Source organism: Protopterus annectens, chromosome 3.part0 (genome assembly GCF_019279795.1).
Source record: "Protopterus annectens isolate FY-2018-M chromosome 3.part0, PAN1.0, whole genome shotgun sequence".
Taxonomy (NCBI): Eukaryota; Metazoa; Chordata; order Ceratodontiformes; family Protopteridae; genus Protopterus; species Protopterus annectens.
The window spans coordinates 17607635-17627847 of NC_056731.1; the positions used below are offsets into that span (position 1 = coordinate 17607635).

A 20213-nucleotide genomic window follows, 5' to 3' on the forward strand; every position below is an offset into this window, starting at 1 on the left:
TCAATAACTTGATGTAAAGTAATTATTAAAAGTGTCAGACATACTAGATGGCAAATACAGAGTCATCCTGTTAAATGTTAATGTGCCAACAGCACTGCTACTGTTTTTCATTTACAGACACATATTTGAAAAAGTGCTTTATTGCCAGAGTATTTAGCTGGGGCTTGCCCACATTTGCTCCTGAAGTGACTGATACTCCTTTTTTTAATTTCCTGGTGATCAGATTCAGCTTCCACTTGTTTACCACATTAGGGCACTGGTTAGAATATCTAAAAATGCAACATTTTTATTAAATAACCCTGTCCAAGGCTTTGTTCCACTGGGTGCGGTAACTGTTTTACTGCAGTACTGATATTTGTATTTAAGACATTCTTTCAAGGGGGCTATGCAACTGCTGTGAATCATTTTGCAGTAGCTTAAGAGTATGAGTACAAATACAGGGATCCCAATGAAAAATATGGCAGAAGCTCATAGACTTCATTTTATTGGCTATTACTTGTATGGAAAGTACTGTATTCTAAAATGGCCAATGGCGAGTCCCCAGAAGAACACAGATGATTGCTTGGCCATGTTGGTTGTTTTGGTAGGCAGGCACCACCCTGTTGTGGAAGGGCATGCAGGTAGTATTTCTGTCTTGTGTGATGTAACCAGAGAGTCAGCTATTCTTATCACACAACAGTCTGGGACCTAAGCTGGTATTATTAATGGCACTTTATTTCAATCCCAAGTATATCTGCAACAAATCTAGTGGTATTAATGAGCCTGTATACAATGTTGACTTGACTTTTATTATAGAGATGTGGCATGATGAATACTTTGGTTCACATCTGGCCGTTCCTGTGTTCTCTGTAATTCTGTACTATTGGCTGAAGATCTGTGTGGATAATAATTTGTTTTCACTACATGTTATTGTTCACCAAGGTAACCAATAAGGCCATCAATACTTGTGAACATGTTACGTGAACAGGAGCAAGCTGTGGGTTTCTCCTCATCTACATTCACTAGATATTATGAGGATATTCCTACAAGAGTCCATAGGCATCTCCACTGACTCACTATTGGCAGCCACAAACTGGTTGCTGATGTGTAATATGAGAATTTGAATAAACAATGAGTCTATTGATTACCTCAAGAATTATTCCATATTATTAGGAATTTAGCTTTGCTCAAGTTGTCACCTGTTATTCACCCTTTTGAATACATTCTTTTCTTGGTGTTCCAGTTTGATGTATTCACCTTTCATCTGGAATTGAAACTGCTCTCATGATCAGTTTACCACCTTGGTCAACAAACAGTTACTTTACCTCAGTTACAAGCTACCTCTACCACCCAATCTTGAATGAACTTAGAAACATATAGATGAAACTAAGTAATTTGCACACCATAGCTGTTAATCAGCTTGCACTAACCTTCCTCCAGTTTGCCTTAGTCTTTACAAGTTTAAATGCACTGTTTTGTCATTTCTTGGGCATAATCTAAAGTATGTGGCTCATATTTTGCTTGTCTGTAAGTATAACTATAGAAAATGTAAGCTTATTTTCCCACTAATATTTTTTGGAAAAGCACTGAAGCAACCAAGTGTATGGAGTATGGAGAACAACTGGAAATACTTGGTAGGATTAATATGATTCATATTGTGCAGTTTCAAAATGATTGACTGATAAGGCAGATAACAGTATTATTAAATCAAATAATTAGCATTTAAATCCAATGGTACTAGAAATTAGACTATACATAATAGCCACAAGGTTAGCTTGCACATTTGTAAAGGTAAGTAAATCACACAATCTGTTAGTTGCAAAGACATTAAAGCTGGAAATAATGTTGGTATGCATGTTTCTTCTATAAAAGTACTTTTGAAAGAATCTTCTATAAGTGCCGATGCAGCTACTAAATTAATAACTGGAAAACTTTAATGAACACTTCATGGATGATGAAAAAACATAAACTTAAGAAACATGTTCCTTAAAATACTGATGACATCTTGTATAGCTATGCTAGTTATTTACCAGTCTAGGCTATTTACAACTAGAGTACCATACTGATTTTCACTTGATGCAATACTGGCTGTTCATCCCCTGAAAAAGGGTGTGGGTAGCACTCACACCAGTACAGAGCAGAGATGACCACATGAAAGCTATGGGAGTAACTGTTAAATTGACAGATTCATCTGAATGAATTTGAAGCATGATGAGAGTTGTAAAGCATGGCAAACATAGAATATAAACAGATCCTGAACACTTAACATGTGGGAGCTTGGCAGCTTGGCATAGGTTGGGAGGTTGGCATAATGGTGTTTACCTTAAAGATGTAAGGTGCAGAGTTTGATCCTCACATGGAGGAATTGGCTAGACTTAAAATGGCCCATAAGGGCAGTTAGCCTAGTACTAACCATTTAACCTATGGACCTATGTGCATTGAAAGGGAACATTATCCACTACAAACTACTGAGGAGGATATTAAAACTATAACTAATGCTTTGTTCTTCTCATTGTATGATTCTAATCAATAGTTTTGATAAAGTGGATAGATACACCTAGCTCAAAGTATTGTATACTCAACAGTTGTTTGTTAGGCATCTAAGATTATATTTTGGAATCTCATCATCCCAGAAGTGTTTCAAAGAGCAGGGAATGAAATAGTTAAATAATTCAAAGGAGTAGTCAATATCATTGATGAACTTCTTGTATGGGCTGCAACTAAACTGGAACAATGTTTACAACATATCAAGCTGATAGTCAACCTGAGGCAAGAAGGCTTAAAAGTGAACAAGAGCAATTATCAGATTCTGTGTATCATCTCTAAAGTACATGGTCTATGTGGTAATCTATGATCAATGAAACAGTGACTATTCAGAAGCACCAAGAGAGGTAATCTCCATATGTGATTACTTTGTGTTGTGCAATGTCTTTCCAAGTTCACTCAAAACTTCATGGATATAAAAGTGCTGGTTGGGAGTCTACTAGAATATGATGTTTTGACTTTTGTCATAAGAGTAAGGTAGAGGCTTTGAGATGCTAAAACATTAGTCACAGAGGCTGTACTTCAAGTAGATGTGAATCAACAAGGGCTTAGAGTAGTACTACAGAAAGAAGACAGAGCAGCAGCAGCAGATGGGTCAGGGCTCTGACTAATTCTCATACACACTTTGCTCAAATAGAGAAGAAGATGATAGCCATAGTCATTGATTGTCAAATACATCATCATTATATCAATAGTATACTAATTAATGAAGTTTCAAACTATAAGGCATAGCATAGTATATTTAAAATATTTCTTCATATTGTACCATCTATACTTTTTAGAATATTACCACCATTACAAAACAATTATATTCAGGTTCACTACAACCCAGATAAGCTGATGCATGCAGCTGACACCCTGAGTAGATTATACTTGCAGGAACATAAAACGGCTATTTAGAGAAAGATATGGAAGTTTTATGTATCATCCAATAATTGCCTATTTCAACTCATAAATCAGAAGACCAAAGAATCTGTATGAGAGAAGACACAAAAATTTGACTAGTGAGCAATACGGTTACATAAGAGAAGCAAGAAAATGTAATGTCAGTGCATGCAGACATAAAATAGTATTTTCCATTCTGTTCTAAGCTTTCATGTCAAGTCATTTCAAGTCTTAATATGTAAAGGTGCAACAGCTATAATTCTTGCAATGTGATGCTATGTTACATGGCATTCATGACTCAGATCTGGGAATGATTGAAGTAATGAAAGAATATGCAATACTCATTTTTGGCCAAAGATGTCTGAGTAGATTGAATAAATGATTCAAGAGCATGAAATATACAATATATTCAGTAATCAGACTAAAAATGGGAAGTGTTGCCACACAAAATTCTGATTCAACCTTGGATGATTTAAGAAGCAGACTTATTTCAGTACAAAGATGCTTGTTATTTACGATGTGCTGACTACTATTCAACATACCTGGAAGTAGTTTAACTGTGTCAGAATACTTGACCTAATGTTATAACAGTATTGTAATCTGTTTTTGCTTGGATGGTTTACCTGATGAAGTACTATCAATTAAGGTTCCATATTTCCTGAGCCACAAATTCCATACTTTGTAAACCAACAAAAATGTAAATATTCCCCCTAAAGTCTGAGATATCTTCATAACAATGGGGAAGATGATTGCATTATTCATTCTATCAAAATCTGATAAGGAAATATGAGTTTCTTAAAACAACTTTATTAGGTCTGCCATATTACACATTAACTTGTCAAAACATATTGCAAAAAGATTTTAAGATGAAAGCTAGTAACTGGAATGTAATATTTCATAGACATCTAACACACGCATTTGATCTATTAGTCATTAAAATGAAGAAGTTTAAACTTGATATAACCAATGCATTCCATTAAACACATCATTTCTAACAAGTCCAATAATTCGTTAACAATCTCTACTCAGTTTTTTTGAAAATCATACAGGAAAGCATAAGATTTTTATAAAATTAGGAATTACTCCATCAAACAGTATCATTCTTGAGCATTGACCCTAAAATGGTAATTTTACTATGTCAACCTGATACTGTCTTCTTGTAACTTAAATGAAAAAAAAATGCATCAGTATTAATCCCATTGAGCCAAATCTAATTTCTTGCTTGACTATCCTTTCAGCTTAGTCCTCATTATTAGTCCTCAATATCAGAAAACTTTTCACTCAATAGTTAGGCAGAATTTCCAGTAATGAAAGAGACAGACCATAAAAAGTGCTTTCACTGTGTGGACCCAGGCTAACTCTGTTTTCCCCAGGGAATTTCATTCTCTTTTAACCCAGGACCCAGAATCCTCTGTCAATTATGTCTGGGAGAGGCATCCTACATGCCCATTCTATCAATCTGATCACAATTCTCCACCATTTACCAACTTCCAGACAAAATGAAATTAGGTGCATATAATCAGGCTTTTAACCAGTTGCTTATGGGAAATGTACCATCAATAAAGTGCCAAACCTCTTGCTTGTGCTGTCTGCTCTATCTTCTGCTTATAATGAGTTAACAACCCCCTCCCAGCCATTTATGAAGGCTCAGTCTAGATATAACTGATCATAACTGCATGAAGTGCCACCGACAGGTTTTAAGTCTAGGGAAAGCTTATCTTAAATTTATTAAGAAGAAGAATTTGCTTATTCTTGAACTTTGTTCATAGGTTCATAGGTTCATACTAGGCTATAGGTTCATAGGTTCATACTAGGCTATCTGCCCTAGGGCATTTATAAGCCTAGCCAGAGTGTGTTTGGCTTTCGCCACCCATTTTAAAATAATTTTGCTATGCCCTTTTTCGAGGTTAGTATACTGTGCCTCTGTCTAACAGTGACACAGAAGTAATACCCGGGGTAAACCTACGATCTCCCATCCACTCATCAAGATTCCTCTTGAAGAGAGTCAATGAGGGACTCTGCCTAACCTGTTCTGGGATTTTATTCCAGAGTGAAGGGAGCCTCTGGGTTATGAATCTGTCCCTCCAGCATATCCTATTTATTTCAGTGCTGAGGTTCAAGTCTCTCGAGCGTAGCTCGATGGGATTTGGATTTTCTGAGGTGCAGCATGTCCATTAATTCCGGGTTGGACATGGCTTTATACGTCAGGCACAGATCGCCTCTGAGCAGGTGGTATGCCACTGAGTAGAGCTGGAGTTTCTTTAACCGGGCAGCATATGGCATCTGTTTGAGCCCTTTGATCCTCTTGGTGAGGTACTTTTGGAGTCTTTGCAGTTGCTGCAGGTGTCTGGTAAGGTACATCCCAAAAGGGGCATTGTACTCAATTATGGGCCTGATGAGAGATGAGTAAAGAGGCACGATGACCTCCCCTGATCTAGATGTGAATCCCTTCATGATTAGGTGGGCTATATAAAATGTTTTTCTAACCACTTTGGCCACGTGGTTGTCAAATGAGAGATTGCTATCAACTTGGGTCCCCAGGTCCCTAATTACTTCTTCTGTACTTAATGGATTACCACCTATGTGGTAATTTGTGGGCACTTTGTTTTTGCCAAAGGGGATGACTATACACTTTTTGGCGTTTAGCTTTAGGCCATGGCTCTGGCACCAGTTGTCTGTTTCTATGAGGCCCTTTTGGAGGATGCTTGTGTTGGCTGGAGTGTCGATTATGGCGCCCAGTTTGCAGTCAGCTGCAAACTTGGTCAGCCACAGTCCTTCCATGTTGGCCTGTACCTCCGAGAAATATATACCAAACAAGAGGGGTCCCAGGACTGAGCCTTGTGGGATGCCACTTGTAAATGGTTTGGAGTCTGACATGACTTCAGCAATTCTAACCATGTGGGTTCTGTCCTTGTGCCAGTTTGCAATCCATCTAGTGACATAATGGTTTATATTTAAGCTGGTGAGCTTATCTGTAATGCCTGAGTGGGGTATTGTATCGAAGGCTTTTGTGAGGTCCAGGTAGGCTGTGTGGACCACCTTCCCCTCGTCAATGGACTTAGTGACTGTTTCAAAGAAATCAACTAGGTTTAAGAGGCAGGATCTGCCCTTAACAAAGCCAAACTGGGTAGGATCCAGTGTCTGTAGGTCCCCAATATCTTTATTTATGAGGTCCATGATGATTCATTCCATAGCTTTGCAGACCAAGCTATTCAGGCTTATGGGGCAATAGTTACCAGGATCCCTTGAGGCACCACCATTGTGGAGAGGGACCACTGTTGCTGTACACCACTCTTTGGGCACATATCCTGTAGTAAGGCTGTGATTGAACAGTAGTTTTATGTTTGGGTTTAGCTCTTCTTGGAGTTCATGTAGGACGCAGGCCGGGACACCGTCTGGTCCCATTGATGCTGTGTTTTTTCTTTGGAGAGGGCAGCTCTTACCTGAGCATCTGAGATTTCACATCAGGCAGAAGGATGGCATGAGGCAGATGCCTAAACACAAACAGAATCCTGTGCAGAATACACATTTTAATCACCTGTGTTTTATCCAAAATTGAGAGATTTGATTTCTTCCATCTACCAATATTATACCTTATTTCTTCAAAAGGTACCATCATATTCTGTTCTTCTAGTGTGTTCATCAACTAGGAGATTAAGATACCAGGATATTTTGCTTGTGGGACCATTGTACAGCCAAAATGGGAGACCAGTGAGGAATCTGTCAACTCTCTCTGTTCAAACATATGAAAGGTCATTTTATCTAGACTGGCTCTTAAACCTGTGCAGGATGACAACTTTTCTAGTTCTTATAGAACTGCTCTGATCTGCTCTATTGGATTATCTAATCATATAATATAGTTATCTGCAAACCACAAGGTCAGTGCAATAAAAAAAGATTCCCGTTTCTTATCTTGAACTTCTTGAAATGTTCACTTAAATAGATATCTCTAACTGATACCGCTAACACAAAAAGTAAGGAGGACAGTGGACAGATGTGACAAGTTCCTCTGCCTAGTCTAATTGAGAGTGAGAGCACATTGTTCACCCATAACTGTGCTTTTGAACCCTATATAACAGCTTACACTTGTCACTGAAACTGGAAGGGTACCCCATACAACTCAAGTACCCTCCGTAAAAAGGGCCATTTAATGGAGTCAAATGCCTTATTAAAGTCAGTCAGCAAGGCTCCTGTATGTATCTTAAGCGGTTTGCAATATTCTTGCACATTTAGCAAAAGCCTGACTGTATCTGGTCCTGCCTGCTGTCCTTTTCTAAAATCTAAGTGGCTACTTTTTATTATCAAAGGCAGGAACTTTTCTAACTGAGCCACTAAAATCCTAGCAAAAATCTTAAACTTGTTTTGCAGCAGTGAGATAGGCCTAAAGTTTTTCGCTTTATACCTGTCTTTATGAGGTTTTGCATTATAACTCTAGCCTTAAGCATCTCTTCTGGGAATCCACTTCTTTTTGTAACCTCTTGGAATAATGTGAGCAGAGTTCGACATAACAATCCCTTGAACATTTTGTAGAAGTGCACTGTAAACCCATTAAACCCTGGAGCTTTCCCTGCAGCTAGCGTTCGTATCACTATTTCTGTCTACTACTGGGTAACATTCCTCTCCAGCTCGGACTTCATGTCTTCTGACAGTTTGCTTGGGTTTACCACAAATATGACAGTTTTGAAAATTCAGGTTCATGTCTTTTATATCTGAAGTCTAGAATACAAAAATGCAAATTTACAATGTTTGCAATTTTCAGTTGTACAGTTGTCAATTAAAAGACATCTTAAAGCTAAATTACCATCCTCATATTTTGTACCAGTACCTGAACATAAAAAGGCATGTAACTGAGCCATTAAGAGTCACACAGACTAAAAAGTTAATGTGATAAGGCCTCAAGGAATATATCTGAGCTGTAAAAGCAAATTACCAGCAATAGTAATTGGTCAAGTGAAACAAATGATGTTTGGTCGAAGACCCAGACATTTACACATACTGAAGCATTAGGAAGTATTTAATTAAACAGTCTGGTATGTTAGCTTGAGGCTCTGAGCTAGACAAAGCACCATCACTTTCTCCATTTGTGAATATTTTTAACAATGGTTCTCAGGCTCACTGTGAAGACACGCTGGGTCAAAAACTAGTTAAGATACAGCCGGATGTGAGAACTAATGTTTGGTCAGCTGCTATGTCAAATAATGCCAGAGTTCCCTTTCAAGCCACTTGAATCAGTGTACAAGTTACAAAACAACTGATTGAGATGTTGCTATGGTATAGTGTTGCTATGGTATAGTGAGTGTACACAATGAATAGTCTCTTCACACACTTTGAACTGATTATTGTCTTACGCAGATCTCGCATGTCACACATAGTCTAGTTATAGTGTAGTGTTAGTTATTTACAGTTAATCTTTAACTGCAGCTGTTCGTATTACTCATATCTTTTTTTTAAATAAAGGTGATGTAGCATTTGTAGTCATATGTAACCAGACTGTGACAATGTGATACCTGTATCTTTAAAGGGTGTTAAAATAGTTGGGTTTATGTGTCATGTGACTTCTTTATCATTTATTATTTTGTTGAATACCTATCATGTATAAAGTTTCTTTATGCCTTCATCTGGACTCATTACTTTCAATGGTTACATACAGTTTAAAAGATATGTTCTAGCTGTCTAAAAAGACTGAACACTCCTGCAAAGAACCACATCACTGAGGAGGAAACCCTGTTTAGTCAAATATATTTGCAGATCATCAAAGCTCAATGATTTGCCTATACAAGTCTCCTAAGAAATTAACATCCACTCCTGTGTGGATTTGTACACATTTCCTCAGTGATATGCAAGAAATGATTTTGGTAGATGCAAATTTTCCAGCATAATGTTTGGCACAAAAAGATACTGTCAGGTACACAGTACATCATAATTTATACAATAGATAAAGAGTGACACCCTTAATCCAAACTACTACAGTATTTTAAACAGAGGAATTCTAATTAAGACATTATTATAGTATTTGCTAACTAGCTCATTTTATCCGGACTGCAGTCCCCTGGGGAATTTGAGTGATAGTCAACACTGGATGCTATCTGGTTAACAACTTAGGTATCATGGCGGGAGTAAGCTGTCAATCAGGTCTCAACATCTAATGCAAAAGAAGACCAAGCTGGGGGGGCACCCATTTATGGAATTAAATATGAAGTCATTGATCAGCAGGCCCTTTTTCATCGAACATGGTGAACCAGTTTATTCATTACCAAACAAAATATGTTTTTGGCAGTATGAAAGCAGAGGGCCTAGATCAGGATTGAAAAGGTAAAGCCTGTATTTAATCTGTGTCTGCTTTGTTAGATTTTTATAAAAAAATGAGTTGTTCATGTTGGAAGGAACAAAGGTTTGTATTTGTTGATACTGGAAGAGAAATAATATACAAGACAAATTGAAGGATAGTATCAGGTAGGGCTGGTGTAGAAATAGGCTTTGGTGTTTGCCAGCATGCACGTAGTGAATTAATTCTGACAAAATTTACTTACATCACTCCAGAGGATACATAAGCAAGCCATGCTCCTACCCTCCTTGTTAACCTGTCCATAACTTCATAGTTGTATTGGATGTATGACCTAATGATTGTAGCTACGCAGCCATCAAATGATATGGGAATGGCAGAATTAGTACTAAGTAAATGATTAAGAATGAATATTAAGATTATAATTTTTGTTATTTCATCAGAAGTTGGTTATTTTTATCATCGTAATTACTTGGAATGGTTTGCAGCATTAGTTAAGTAGCATTGTTCATTTTACATAAGTATTCAAAAGTGCAGTATGCTTACTTTAGCAGTATAACAATACACAAACCATGAGAATGTTTCTAGCCACAGATTCATCAGCCCCCAACCCATTCAAACATCCACACTTTACTTCCTCAGGCATTATCATTGTATTAGTGATACTTTTTTGTTATGTTATAGTGAGTACTGAGTCTCTGAAATCACCTTTCTAGCACCTTTACATCCTTAATGTAATGGTACATTATTCTGCTTTTATGTTCATTGCACATATTGTCACACTTTATGATGACAAGCTGATGCTCCTTTTTTTTGTGTGGGGGGATTTTTTTCTCCCTTCTGCATTACCCTATAGCTCTCCACCACCCTATCCCCATCTCTGGGTGTGCCAGCCACTTCCTTAATCCCTTGTACCATCTATGACATGGATAGAATGGAACTTGAGGGTGTCCTCAGGACCTGGCCTTTCACATCTGCCAAGAGAGTTGCTTCCCCCACCCTTAGTTTCTTTATAGTGCACAATGAGGCACAGCTGCATATTGCTCCAACTCCACAGCAACTGAGCCTTGTCTCCACCCTATCTCCCATTTGGCCCATACCTCCTAGTGAGACATCCCCAAGCTACACCAGGGAATATCACAGGAAAAAAACAGGAAAGCAGTCAGCCATCTCCCTGCCAGTCCACCAGTGCCTCAACTGTTAATCAGACCCAGGACATCTGGGCTGTAGTCTAAGTTTTTTTCCCTATACCACCAGTGCTGCTGGGTGCTGTGGTAGCGTTGTTGCCTCACAGTAAGACGCTGTCTGGTTCGATTCTCATCTAGAGCGTCTTCTGTGTGGAGACATGCATGAATGGATGTACCTTCGTTGAAGGTTGTGCGACAGGGCTGGCAACTTGGCACGTAAAAATCTACTGCCAATCATTAGCGGACCAGAGTTCCGCTGTGGTGACCCCTAACCAGGAAAAAGCCGGAAGACACAACAACAACAACAACAACAACCACCAGTGCTGCTCAGTCTGATGTTTCTTTATAGTAGTATGCACAGATACAGTTTATGCATGTACCAGTTCACTTTATCAATACATGTATGCTTGTTTTCTTTTCTGTGATACCAGTTTAAACCTGCCCATCTACCCAGTTAACAAAAGGAACAAAGTGTTTCCTTTTTTCTTATATTTCAGCTGATAGCATTATCCATGCTATTAAACTAGAAAGAAAACTGCACTTTTTCCTTAATCTGTGGCATTTGCACTACATATTGTTTGAAGTATTCTGTTAAGTTCACACTGCTTTCTCTGATTCGTTAAAAAAACTGTGAGTGTTAGATATTGTCTTTCAGCTGCTGTTGCCATTTATTTGTATCTGCTTTTGCCTGTGGCTTCCCAGTCATTTTTGTTTCTTTCTTTCTATCTTTATTTCTTTTTTCCTGCTATTTTCCCTTCCTTCTTCTGTTCTAAATCAAAGTTATTCGATCTTCTGTAGCTTGCTGAAAGGTTCTCTCTTCATCTTCTCATAACAGCATTTAAAGTTTTGTTATTTTCTAGAATAAGAATCTGCAGCTTGTTCTACAACAACCTCATTGCCAGTTTCTTCTACTTTGCTCGGTTAGGCACCTTTATATAGCATCAAGTGGAAAATGAATGAGATTCTGTCAGGTTATATTTGAATCACTAAGGACAGGCATCTGTTTGAGGCTGGTAATCCTCTTTGGGAGGTATTTCTGCAGCCTTTCCAGTTGTTGTAGATGTCATATGAGGTACATACCAAAAGGGGCACTGTACTCTATAATGGGTCTAATGAGTGATGAGTAGAGGGGAACAATGACCTATTTTTTCCTGGATGAGAAACCTTTTGTGATAAGGTATGCCATGTAGAAGGATTTCCTGACTACTGTGGTGATGTGATTATCAAAGGAGAGACTGCTGTCCACCTGTGTCCCAAGGTCTCTTATCACACTTTTGGTGTTCATTAGAGTACTACCTATGTGGTAGCTCATGGGTACAGAGTTTTTACCAAAGGGGATGACAATGCACTTTTTGGCATTTAGCTTGAGGCCATGGCTTTGACACCAGGCATCTGTCTTAGTGAAGCCATTTTGTAGGATGTCCACATCATTAGGAGTTTCGATTATGTCTCCTAGTCTGCAGTCATGGCTTCTAGTTTGCAGTCATCTGTGAACTTCGTTAGCCAAAGACCTTCTATGTTAGCCTGTACTTCAGAAAAGTAGATTCCAAACAGGAGAGGACTCAGGAGTGAACCCTGTGGTACTCCACTTGTCACTAGTCTGAAGTCGGATTTGGAGTCTGCTACTTTCACAGTGTGGGTTCTGTCAGTGAGCCAGTTGGCAACCCATCTTGTGACATAGGGATTTATACCTATTTTAGTGAGTTTATCTATAATTCCAGAGTGGGGGGGTGGTATCAAACATCTTGGCGAGATCTAGATAGGCTGTGTGAACCACCTTACCCTCATCTATGGCTTTGGTGACTGCTTCAAAGAAGTCTATCAGGTTTAGGAGACATGATCTGTCTTTTACAAACCTGAACTGGGTGGGGTCCAGAGTTTGGAGATTACCAATGTGTTTATTTATAAGTTCCATGATGATACGTTCCATGGCCTTGCAGACCAGGCTCGTTAGGCTAATGAGGTGGTAGTTCCCAGGGTCCGTGGTGGCTCCCCCTTTGTGGAGTGGGATAACTATCGCTGTAGGCTATTCAGTAGGCACAAAGCCTGAGGTGAGGCTATGATTGAACATGGTGCTTAGATGGGGTGCCAGTTCATTCTGCAGTTCATTTAGAACCCAGCCTGGGATGTTGTCAGGTCCCATGGATGCTGTGTTCTTGACTTTGGAGAGTGTGGTTTTTACCTGTGTAGCCATGATTACAAGAACTTTGCATTCTTCCAGTACAGAGATGGGCCTTTTAGGGGGTGAGAGGGAGGTAAAGTTAGCACTGAACCTATCTGCCAGGATGTTGGCAATATCAGTTGGTTCTGTATATTTAGTGCCATTGTGCTGTAACTCACAGCAGATCTGAGTGTTGCCATTAAGATTCTTGACATAGCTATAGAATGCTTTGTGGTTATCTTTAGAATCAGTGCTGATTTTGTTTTCGTAACTAGCTTTGGAGGATTTTATAAGGGATTTCAACTTCTTACTGAGGCTGACCAGGGAGTTCCTCCAATCATGGGATTTTACTCTTTTTAGAAACAGTTTCTTTCTTCTGTTGTAGAGTTTGTTTATGGCAGGGGACAACCAGATTGGTTTCCTTGTTTTGGAGGATAGCATCTTGGTTCTGTTAGGGATAGCACAATCCATGCACTTGTGTAAGTGCTTATAAAGTACATTTGTGTAGGATTCAGCAGTCGTACCTCTATTGTCCATCTGCATGGGTGTCGTGAAGTTTGCCACTTCTGTCTTAAAAAGTGTGAAGTTTGCTTTGGAGAAATTTTTTATGGTGGTTTCCTTAATGGGGGTGGGGGCAGAATGTGGGTGTCTAGGGTGATTAGCTTGTGAATTTCTTAACAATTAATTGTTTTATAGTTTTCATTGGCTCAGGTATTCTTGTTGTTTAGTTACTCGAGTTTTAAATGCAGGTATGATGTAACTTGTTTTATTCTGAACAAGTTCTTGGTATAATAAAAAGAATGAACATGCTCAATAACATTCGAGTATGAGTCTCCTTTGAGCTGGTCGTCTTAGTAGAACTTTTATTGTTTTCACATTTTATCTTTGTTTCATGCCTTGAGTTTGAATGTTTTCCTGACTGCTCTATTCTTCCAAGAAGAAAAATTAATCATGTTGAAAAAATGTATTCCTACTCTGTAATATAAACCACTTCTGAATAATTTGGTGTGTTTCTAGTAGTGGGTACTTAATTGCTATTAGCCAGCAGGAAATTCTGTTGCTTAATGTGAAGGCAAAATAAATATTTTTTTTCAGATAGCTGACTAGATCACGCAGAATGATATGAAATGAGGATAAGGGGAACAGGGAAGAGTACAGTGAACAACTGCAGGTATAGCACTCAAATCTGTTTCTTTGATCTCAGCACTTGTTCAGAAAAAAAAAAAATTTCATCTGCTTTTACTGTACTTGTGTTTCTACCTACTTTTTTTACTTTTGCATCATCTTAAAAGTACTCAATTGTATTTATTACTGCTTGGTGTAATTCATTCTAAGCCTTTTGGTTTAAACACTTGGGCTTTGGACCAGTTGTTTTGCACTGAGAGGGTTTGTGGTCTGCACTGTAGTGGCAGAACAGGTAGCTTACATCCTTCTAAGTTGGGAACTGCTGATTGAGGGCTCAGTGTCTGTTATTCTAAAAGTGTATTAATTCTGGTTTAAGCACTTGGGCTTTCAGGCCAGTTATTTTACATTAAGAGGGTTCGTGGTCTGCACTCTTGTGGGTGGAGAGGCTGGACTCTGCCCTTCTGAGCTGGGAATTTCTGGTTGAAGGCTTATAGTGTATGCATATCTGAACTGCTGCTTACTGAAGTTGGTGCGCCTTGTTTGCTGTGGCATAGACTGGATTCGGGCCTGCTGGATCTAGCTTTGTTTGTGTAACTTGAGCACTAATCCAGGCATTCTCTAAAGTATTCAATTGTATTTATTACTGCTTGGTAGTAACTTGATTAAAGTGTAGCTATCATTCTAAGTCTTTTGGATTAAGCACTTGGGCTTCAGACCAGTTGTTTTACATTAGGAAGGTTTGTGGCATGCACTGTGGTGGCAGGACAAGTAGCTTTCATCCTTCTAAGTTGGGAACTGCTGATTGAGAGCCCAGTGTCTGTTATTCTCAAAGTGTATTAGTTCTGGTTTAAGCACTTGGGCTTCAGGCCAGTTATTTTACATTAAGAAGGTTTGTGGTCTGCACGCTTGTGGGAGAAGAGGCTGGACTCTGCCCTTCTGAGCTGGGAATTTCTGGTTAAAGGTTTATAGTGCCTGAATATTTGAACTGTATCTTTCTGAAATTGAAATTCGTACACCTTGTTTGCTGTAGCATAGACTAGATCCAGGCCTGCTGAATCTAGCTTTGTTTATATGCTTGTTGTTTGTTTGCTTGTTCTTTCCCTGGAACACTAATTCCACCTAATACGCAGCTTCTCAGCACTTCTGTGGATCACTAGTGATATCTGCATTGCTTACTGTACTTATTTCCTTGTTTCACTTGAAAGAAAGTTACTGTTTGTCGTTTTTGCATTTAAGTTACCTGTAACACATTGCACTTAAGTTACCTGGCACTTGCTCACTAAAGCAATTATATAAGTCAGCACTAAAAATTAAAAGCACTACACCCTCACTCCCCACTGGCCCTGGTTTTCAATTATTAAGGAATTCCCAATATTATTCTAGCATGTCCAAAGGTCAGTTGTCAATCTCCTCTCTGGTCCAGCTGGTGAATCTGGGAATCTTGAGGCAATGTTACATCTGCCTCATGTACACAGACAACCCTCTCCTCCTCCCAACAAATTCCAACACATGTGAGAGATGCAACCATATAGCCAAACTGGAGGCTAATCTCTCTCAACTCAGTACTGGCATAACCAGTCAGGAGGAGAAGGAAACCACACTCACTACAATTCCACTCTCACATAGACCTACCACGACAGCAAACCAAACACATAATCACACAAAAACATACTCGGAGGCTCTAAATAAAGATCTGCCGAAGCAGCAGAGACCTCCAAAGCAGACACCCAAGCAGCCGCTAGCCCAAAACAAAACACGTGCAACACATATCTCACAAAGCCAGTGTGCCAAACAGTCACAGCCCTTAAGACTAAACAACACACCTGATACACTTGTAATAGGTGACTCTATCATCAGGCACACTGACGTCCCACTCACCAGGCTGAACAAGGAGAGGGTCACGGTGAGCAGCCTGTCAGGCGCTAGGATCCGCCACATAACACAAGCACTCAGGTCACTCCAAGGCAATTACAAATATGACTCAGTCATTGTCCATGCTGGTGTGAATGACCTGAGACGTACTTCCCTGGACTACATGAAAAGAGACATAAAGGAGCTCTCTGAGCATGTAGCCCAGGCCGGTATGACCCTGACCTTGAGTAGCATCTTACCCTCACCAAGAATGATGGCACAATATGAAGACAAGATGATCAATTTCAACAACTGGCTTAAGTACTGGTGTCATTCAAAGGGGATCCAATGACTGTCAGCTTGGGATGATATGCTCGACAAGCCACGATGCTTCGCTAGGGACAGCTTGCACCTGTCACCCCTGGGCTTTCAGATATTGGCAAAGGCTCTTGCTACCCCCATAGTGCCTTTTTTAGGCAAGGCTCAAAAGACAAACCCACCTCCATAGGTATCACAAGGGATAAGAAACTAAGAGTAATGCTACTCAATGCCAGAAGTCTAAACATCAAGATGCATGCACTCGAAACTCTCCCTAGCATGGAGAACATCGATATCTGTGCAGTAACAGAAACCTGGTTCAGAGCTCCTGAGAGCACCCCAGCACTACCAGGTTATACCTCATACCATGCTTTTTAGCCCCAAAACTTGGACCGAACCACAAAAGAAGGGGGTGTATCGATATTCATCAAAGATACCCACACCTCCAGGTTGGTGGCAAAGCACGAAGCATCAGAGACTATTCATGTGCAACTAACAGTGGGTAAAACTGCCTTCCAGTTTATAGCCTGCTACAGAACACCCTCCCAAACCCAGGAACCCCACTCGGCCTTCCTAAGAACACTGGAAAATATGAAGGTCTCTCCAAACACCATTATATTGGGTGACTTCAACTACCCAAACATAGACTGGGAGCATTACTCTAGCTCCAACACCCTAGCCCAAAGGTTCCTAGAATTTATAAACTCAAATGCTATGGAACAACTTGTTACCACTCCCACAAGAGGGGGAAACATACTGGACCTGATCATCACCAACATGGGGACTATATGCTCCAGACCAGAAGTGTATCCCTCACTGGTAAGATCAGACCATAAACTAATCTCACTGGATATTCACATCCCGACCCCACCCCCTGCCCAGAAAACCACAGTGAAAAACTACTCTAAAGCAAATTTCACACTCCTCAAAACTGAGGTGGAATCCTTCAAAGCCCCTGGGCCTGTGGAAAATATGGCCCAGACTGCAGAATCCTTTATAAACGCATTCTACGAACACGTTCAGGAATGCATGGATCATGCGATCCCAAATAAAACCACGACCCAATCCTCCAAAGGCAGATGTCCTGTCTGGTGGACCCCAGCCATAAACAAACTATACAATAGAAGGAGGAAGCTACTAAATGATAGAGCAAAATCTCAAAAAGGGAAGGCATCACTGATTAGTATTGGCAAAAAACTACGGGCACACATTAAATTGTCTAAGGCCAGCTTCGAGAGAAAAATTGCACAGGACACTAAGGATAATTACAAGGCTTTCTTTAGTTATGTTAGGAACCTGGGTGGTAATTCCCAGATATGCTCAGAATTAGTCCAAAATGACAAAAAATACACCAAACCCACAGACATTGCCAACATCCTAGCTGACAGGTTCAGCGCAAACTTCTCCCTCCCCACCAAAAGGGCAAATACCTATCCCAGCAGAGTGCTGCCCCCCTGACATCTCAGATGCTCAGGTAAGAGCCGCCCTCTCCAAAGCAAAAAACACAGCATCAATGGGACCAGATGGTGTCCCGGACTGCGTCCTACATGAACTCCAAGAAGAGCTAAACCCAAACATAAAACTACTGTTCAATCTCAGCCTTACTACAGGATATGTGCCCAAAGAGTGGCATAGAGCAACAGTGGTCCCTCTCCATAAAGGTGGTGCCTCAACGGATCCTGGAAACTATCACCCCATAAGCCTGACTAGCTTGGTCTGCAAAGCTATGGAAAGGATCATCATGGACCTCATAAATAAAGATATTGGGGACCTACAAACACTGGATCCTACCCAGTTCGGCTTTGTTAAGGGCAGATCCTGCCTCTTAAACCTGGTTGATTTCTTTGAAACAGTCACCAAGGCCATTGACGAGGGGAGGGTGGTCCACACAGCCTACCTGGACCTCGCAAAAGCCTTCGATACAATACCCCACTCGGGCATTATAGATAAGCTCACCAGCTTAAATATAAACCCCTATGTCACAAGATGGATTGCAAACTGGCTCAAGGACAGAACCCACATGGTTAGAATTGCTGGAGCCATGTCAGACTCCAAACCAGTTACAAGTGGTGTCCCACAAGGCTCAGTCCTGGGACCTCTCTTGTTCGGTATATATTTCTAGTAGGTACAGGCCAACATGGAAGGACTGTGGCTGACCAAGTTCGCAGATGACTGCAAACTGGGCGCCATAATCGACTCTCCAGTCGACACAAGCATCCTCCAAAAGGGCCTCATAGAAGTAGACAACTGGTGCCAGAGCCATGGCCTCAAGCTAAATGCCAAAAAGTGTATAGTCATCCCCTTTGGCAAAAACAAAGTGCCCACAAATTACCACATAGGTGGTAATCCATTAAGTACAGAAGAAGTAATTAGGGACCTGGGGACCCAAGTTGATAGCAATCTCTCATTTGACAACCATGTGGCCAAAGTGGTTAGGAAAACATTTTATATAGCCCACCTAATCATGAAGGGATTCACATCTAGATCAGGAGTCATCATCGTGCCTCTTTACTCATCCCTCATCAGGCCCATAATTGAGTACAATGCCCCTTTTGGGATGTACCTTACCAGACATCTGCAGCAACTGGAAAGACCCCAAAAGTACCTCACCAAGAGGATCAAAGGGCTCAAACAGATGCCATATGCTGCCCGGTTAAAGAAACTCCAGCTTTACTCAGTGGCATACCGCCTGTTCAGAGGCGATCTGTGCCTGACATATAAAGCCATGTCCAACCCAGAATTAATGGACATGCTGCACCTCAGAAAATCCAAATCCCATCGAGCTACGCGCTCAAGAGACTTGAACCTCAGCACTGAAATAAATAGGACATGCTGGAGGGACAGATTCATAACCCAGAGGCTTCCTTCACTCTGGAATAAAATCCCAGTCCAGGTTAGGCAGAGTCCCTCACTGACTCTCTTCAAGAGGAATCTTGATGAGTGGATGGGAGATCGTAGGTTTACGCTGGGTATCACTTCTGTGTCACTGTTAGACAGAGGCACAGTATACTAACCTCGAAAAAGGGCATAGCAAAATAAATTTAAAATGGGTGGCGAAAGCCAAACACATTCTGGCTAGGCTTATAAATGCCCTAGGGCAGATAGCCTAGTATGAACCTATGAACCTATGAACCTATAAAAAGTCCTTTCTGAGCTGGGGACAGGGCCTGAATGCTGGCTTATTTATTTATACATTTGTTACCCAGGTAGCTACACTTGTTTGAGGATCCTTTCTAGGCACAACCCAGGCCAAAATGTGAATAATCACAGCAGATTATTGCAAGGTGGCCTAATAGTTAAGGTGTTTGCCTTTTAAACACTAGGTGCAAGGTTCGACTCTCACAAGGGGTAATTGGCTAGGCTTAAAATGACTTGCAAGGGCAGTTAGCCTAGTACTAATCTATGAACAAAGGTATAAAACAGCAAAACTAAGCAAGCAACATAACATTGAACATACAGTATACATAATTACATTGTAGAACATATACAAAACAGTGAACTACCAAGCTGGTTTAACCATTAACCAAACAGTGCATAATGATAGATAGTACACAAATCCTAAAAGAAACTTTTTCAGTACATATTCCCTGCTTTCCTCCCTTGAATAATAATAATACAGACTCTATTCTGGTACACTCTTGTGTCTTTATTTACTGTCAGATGGAATTGACCCATATCCTGTAACAGAAAAGTACTTTAATGAACAACTTACCTCTTATTTTTATAATTCTTTCTTTCTCTGTATCCCTTGTAGTTAGATTGAATTACTACAGCGGCTCTATTTTTCTCTTCTTTTGTTTCACTGCAGTGCTTCCTAATTAAGTATCCTCTAGCAGCTAAAGGAATGTAAAACAAATAAAAAGTCTACTTTAGTTTAGAT

General features: G+C 40.1%; 1 protein-coding gene across 1 annotated transcript in view; it reads right to left on the bottom strand.

The window, feature by feature from the left end:
• Positions 1-20213, bottom strand: part of MYO3A (myosin IIIA) — a 2697794-nt gene that overhangs the window by 331943 nt on the left and 2345638 nt on the right. The window contains exon 29 of the mRNA XM_044064554.1: positions 20046-20169. Within this exon, the coding sequence (XP_043920489.1) occupies positions 20046-20169 (124 nt within the window). The remainder of the gene's footprint in view (positions 1-20045; positions 20170-20213) is intronic.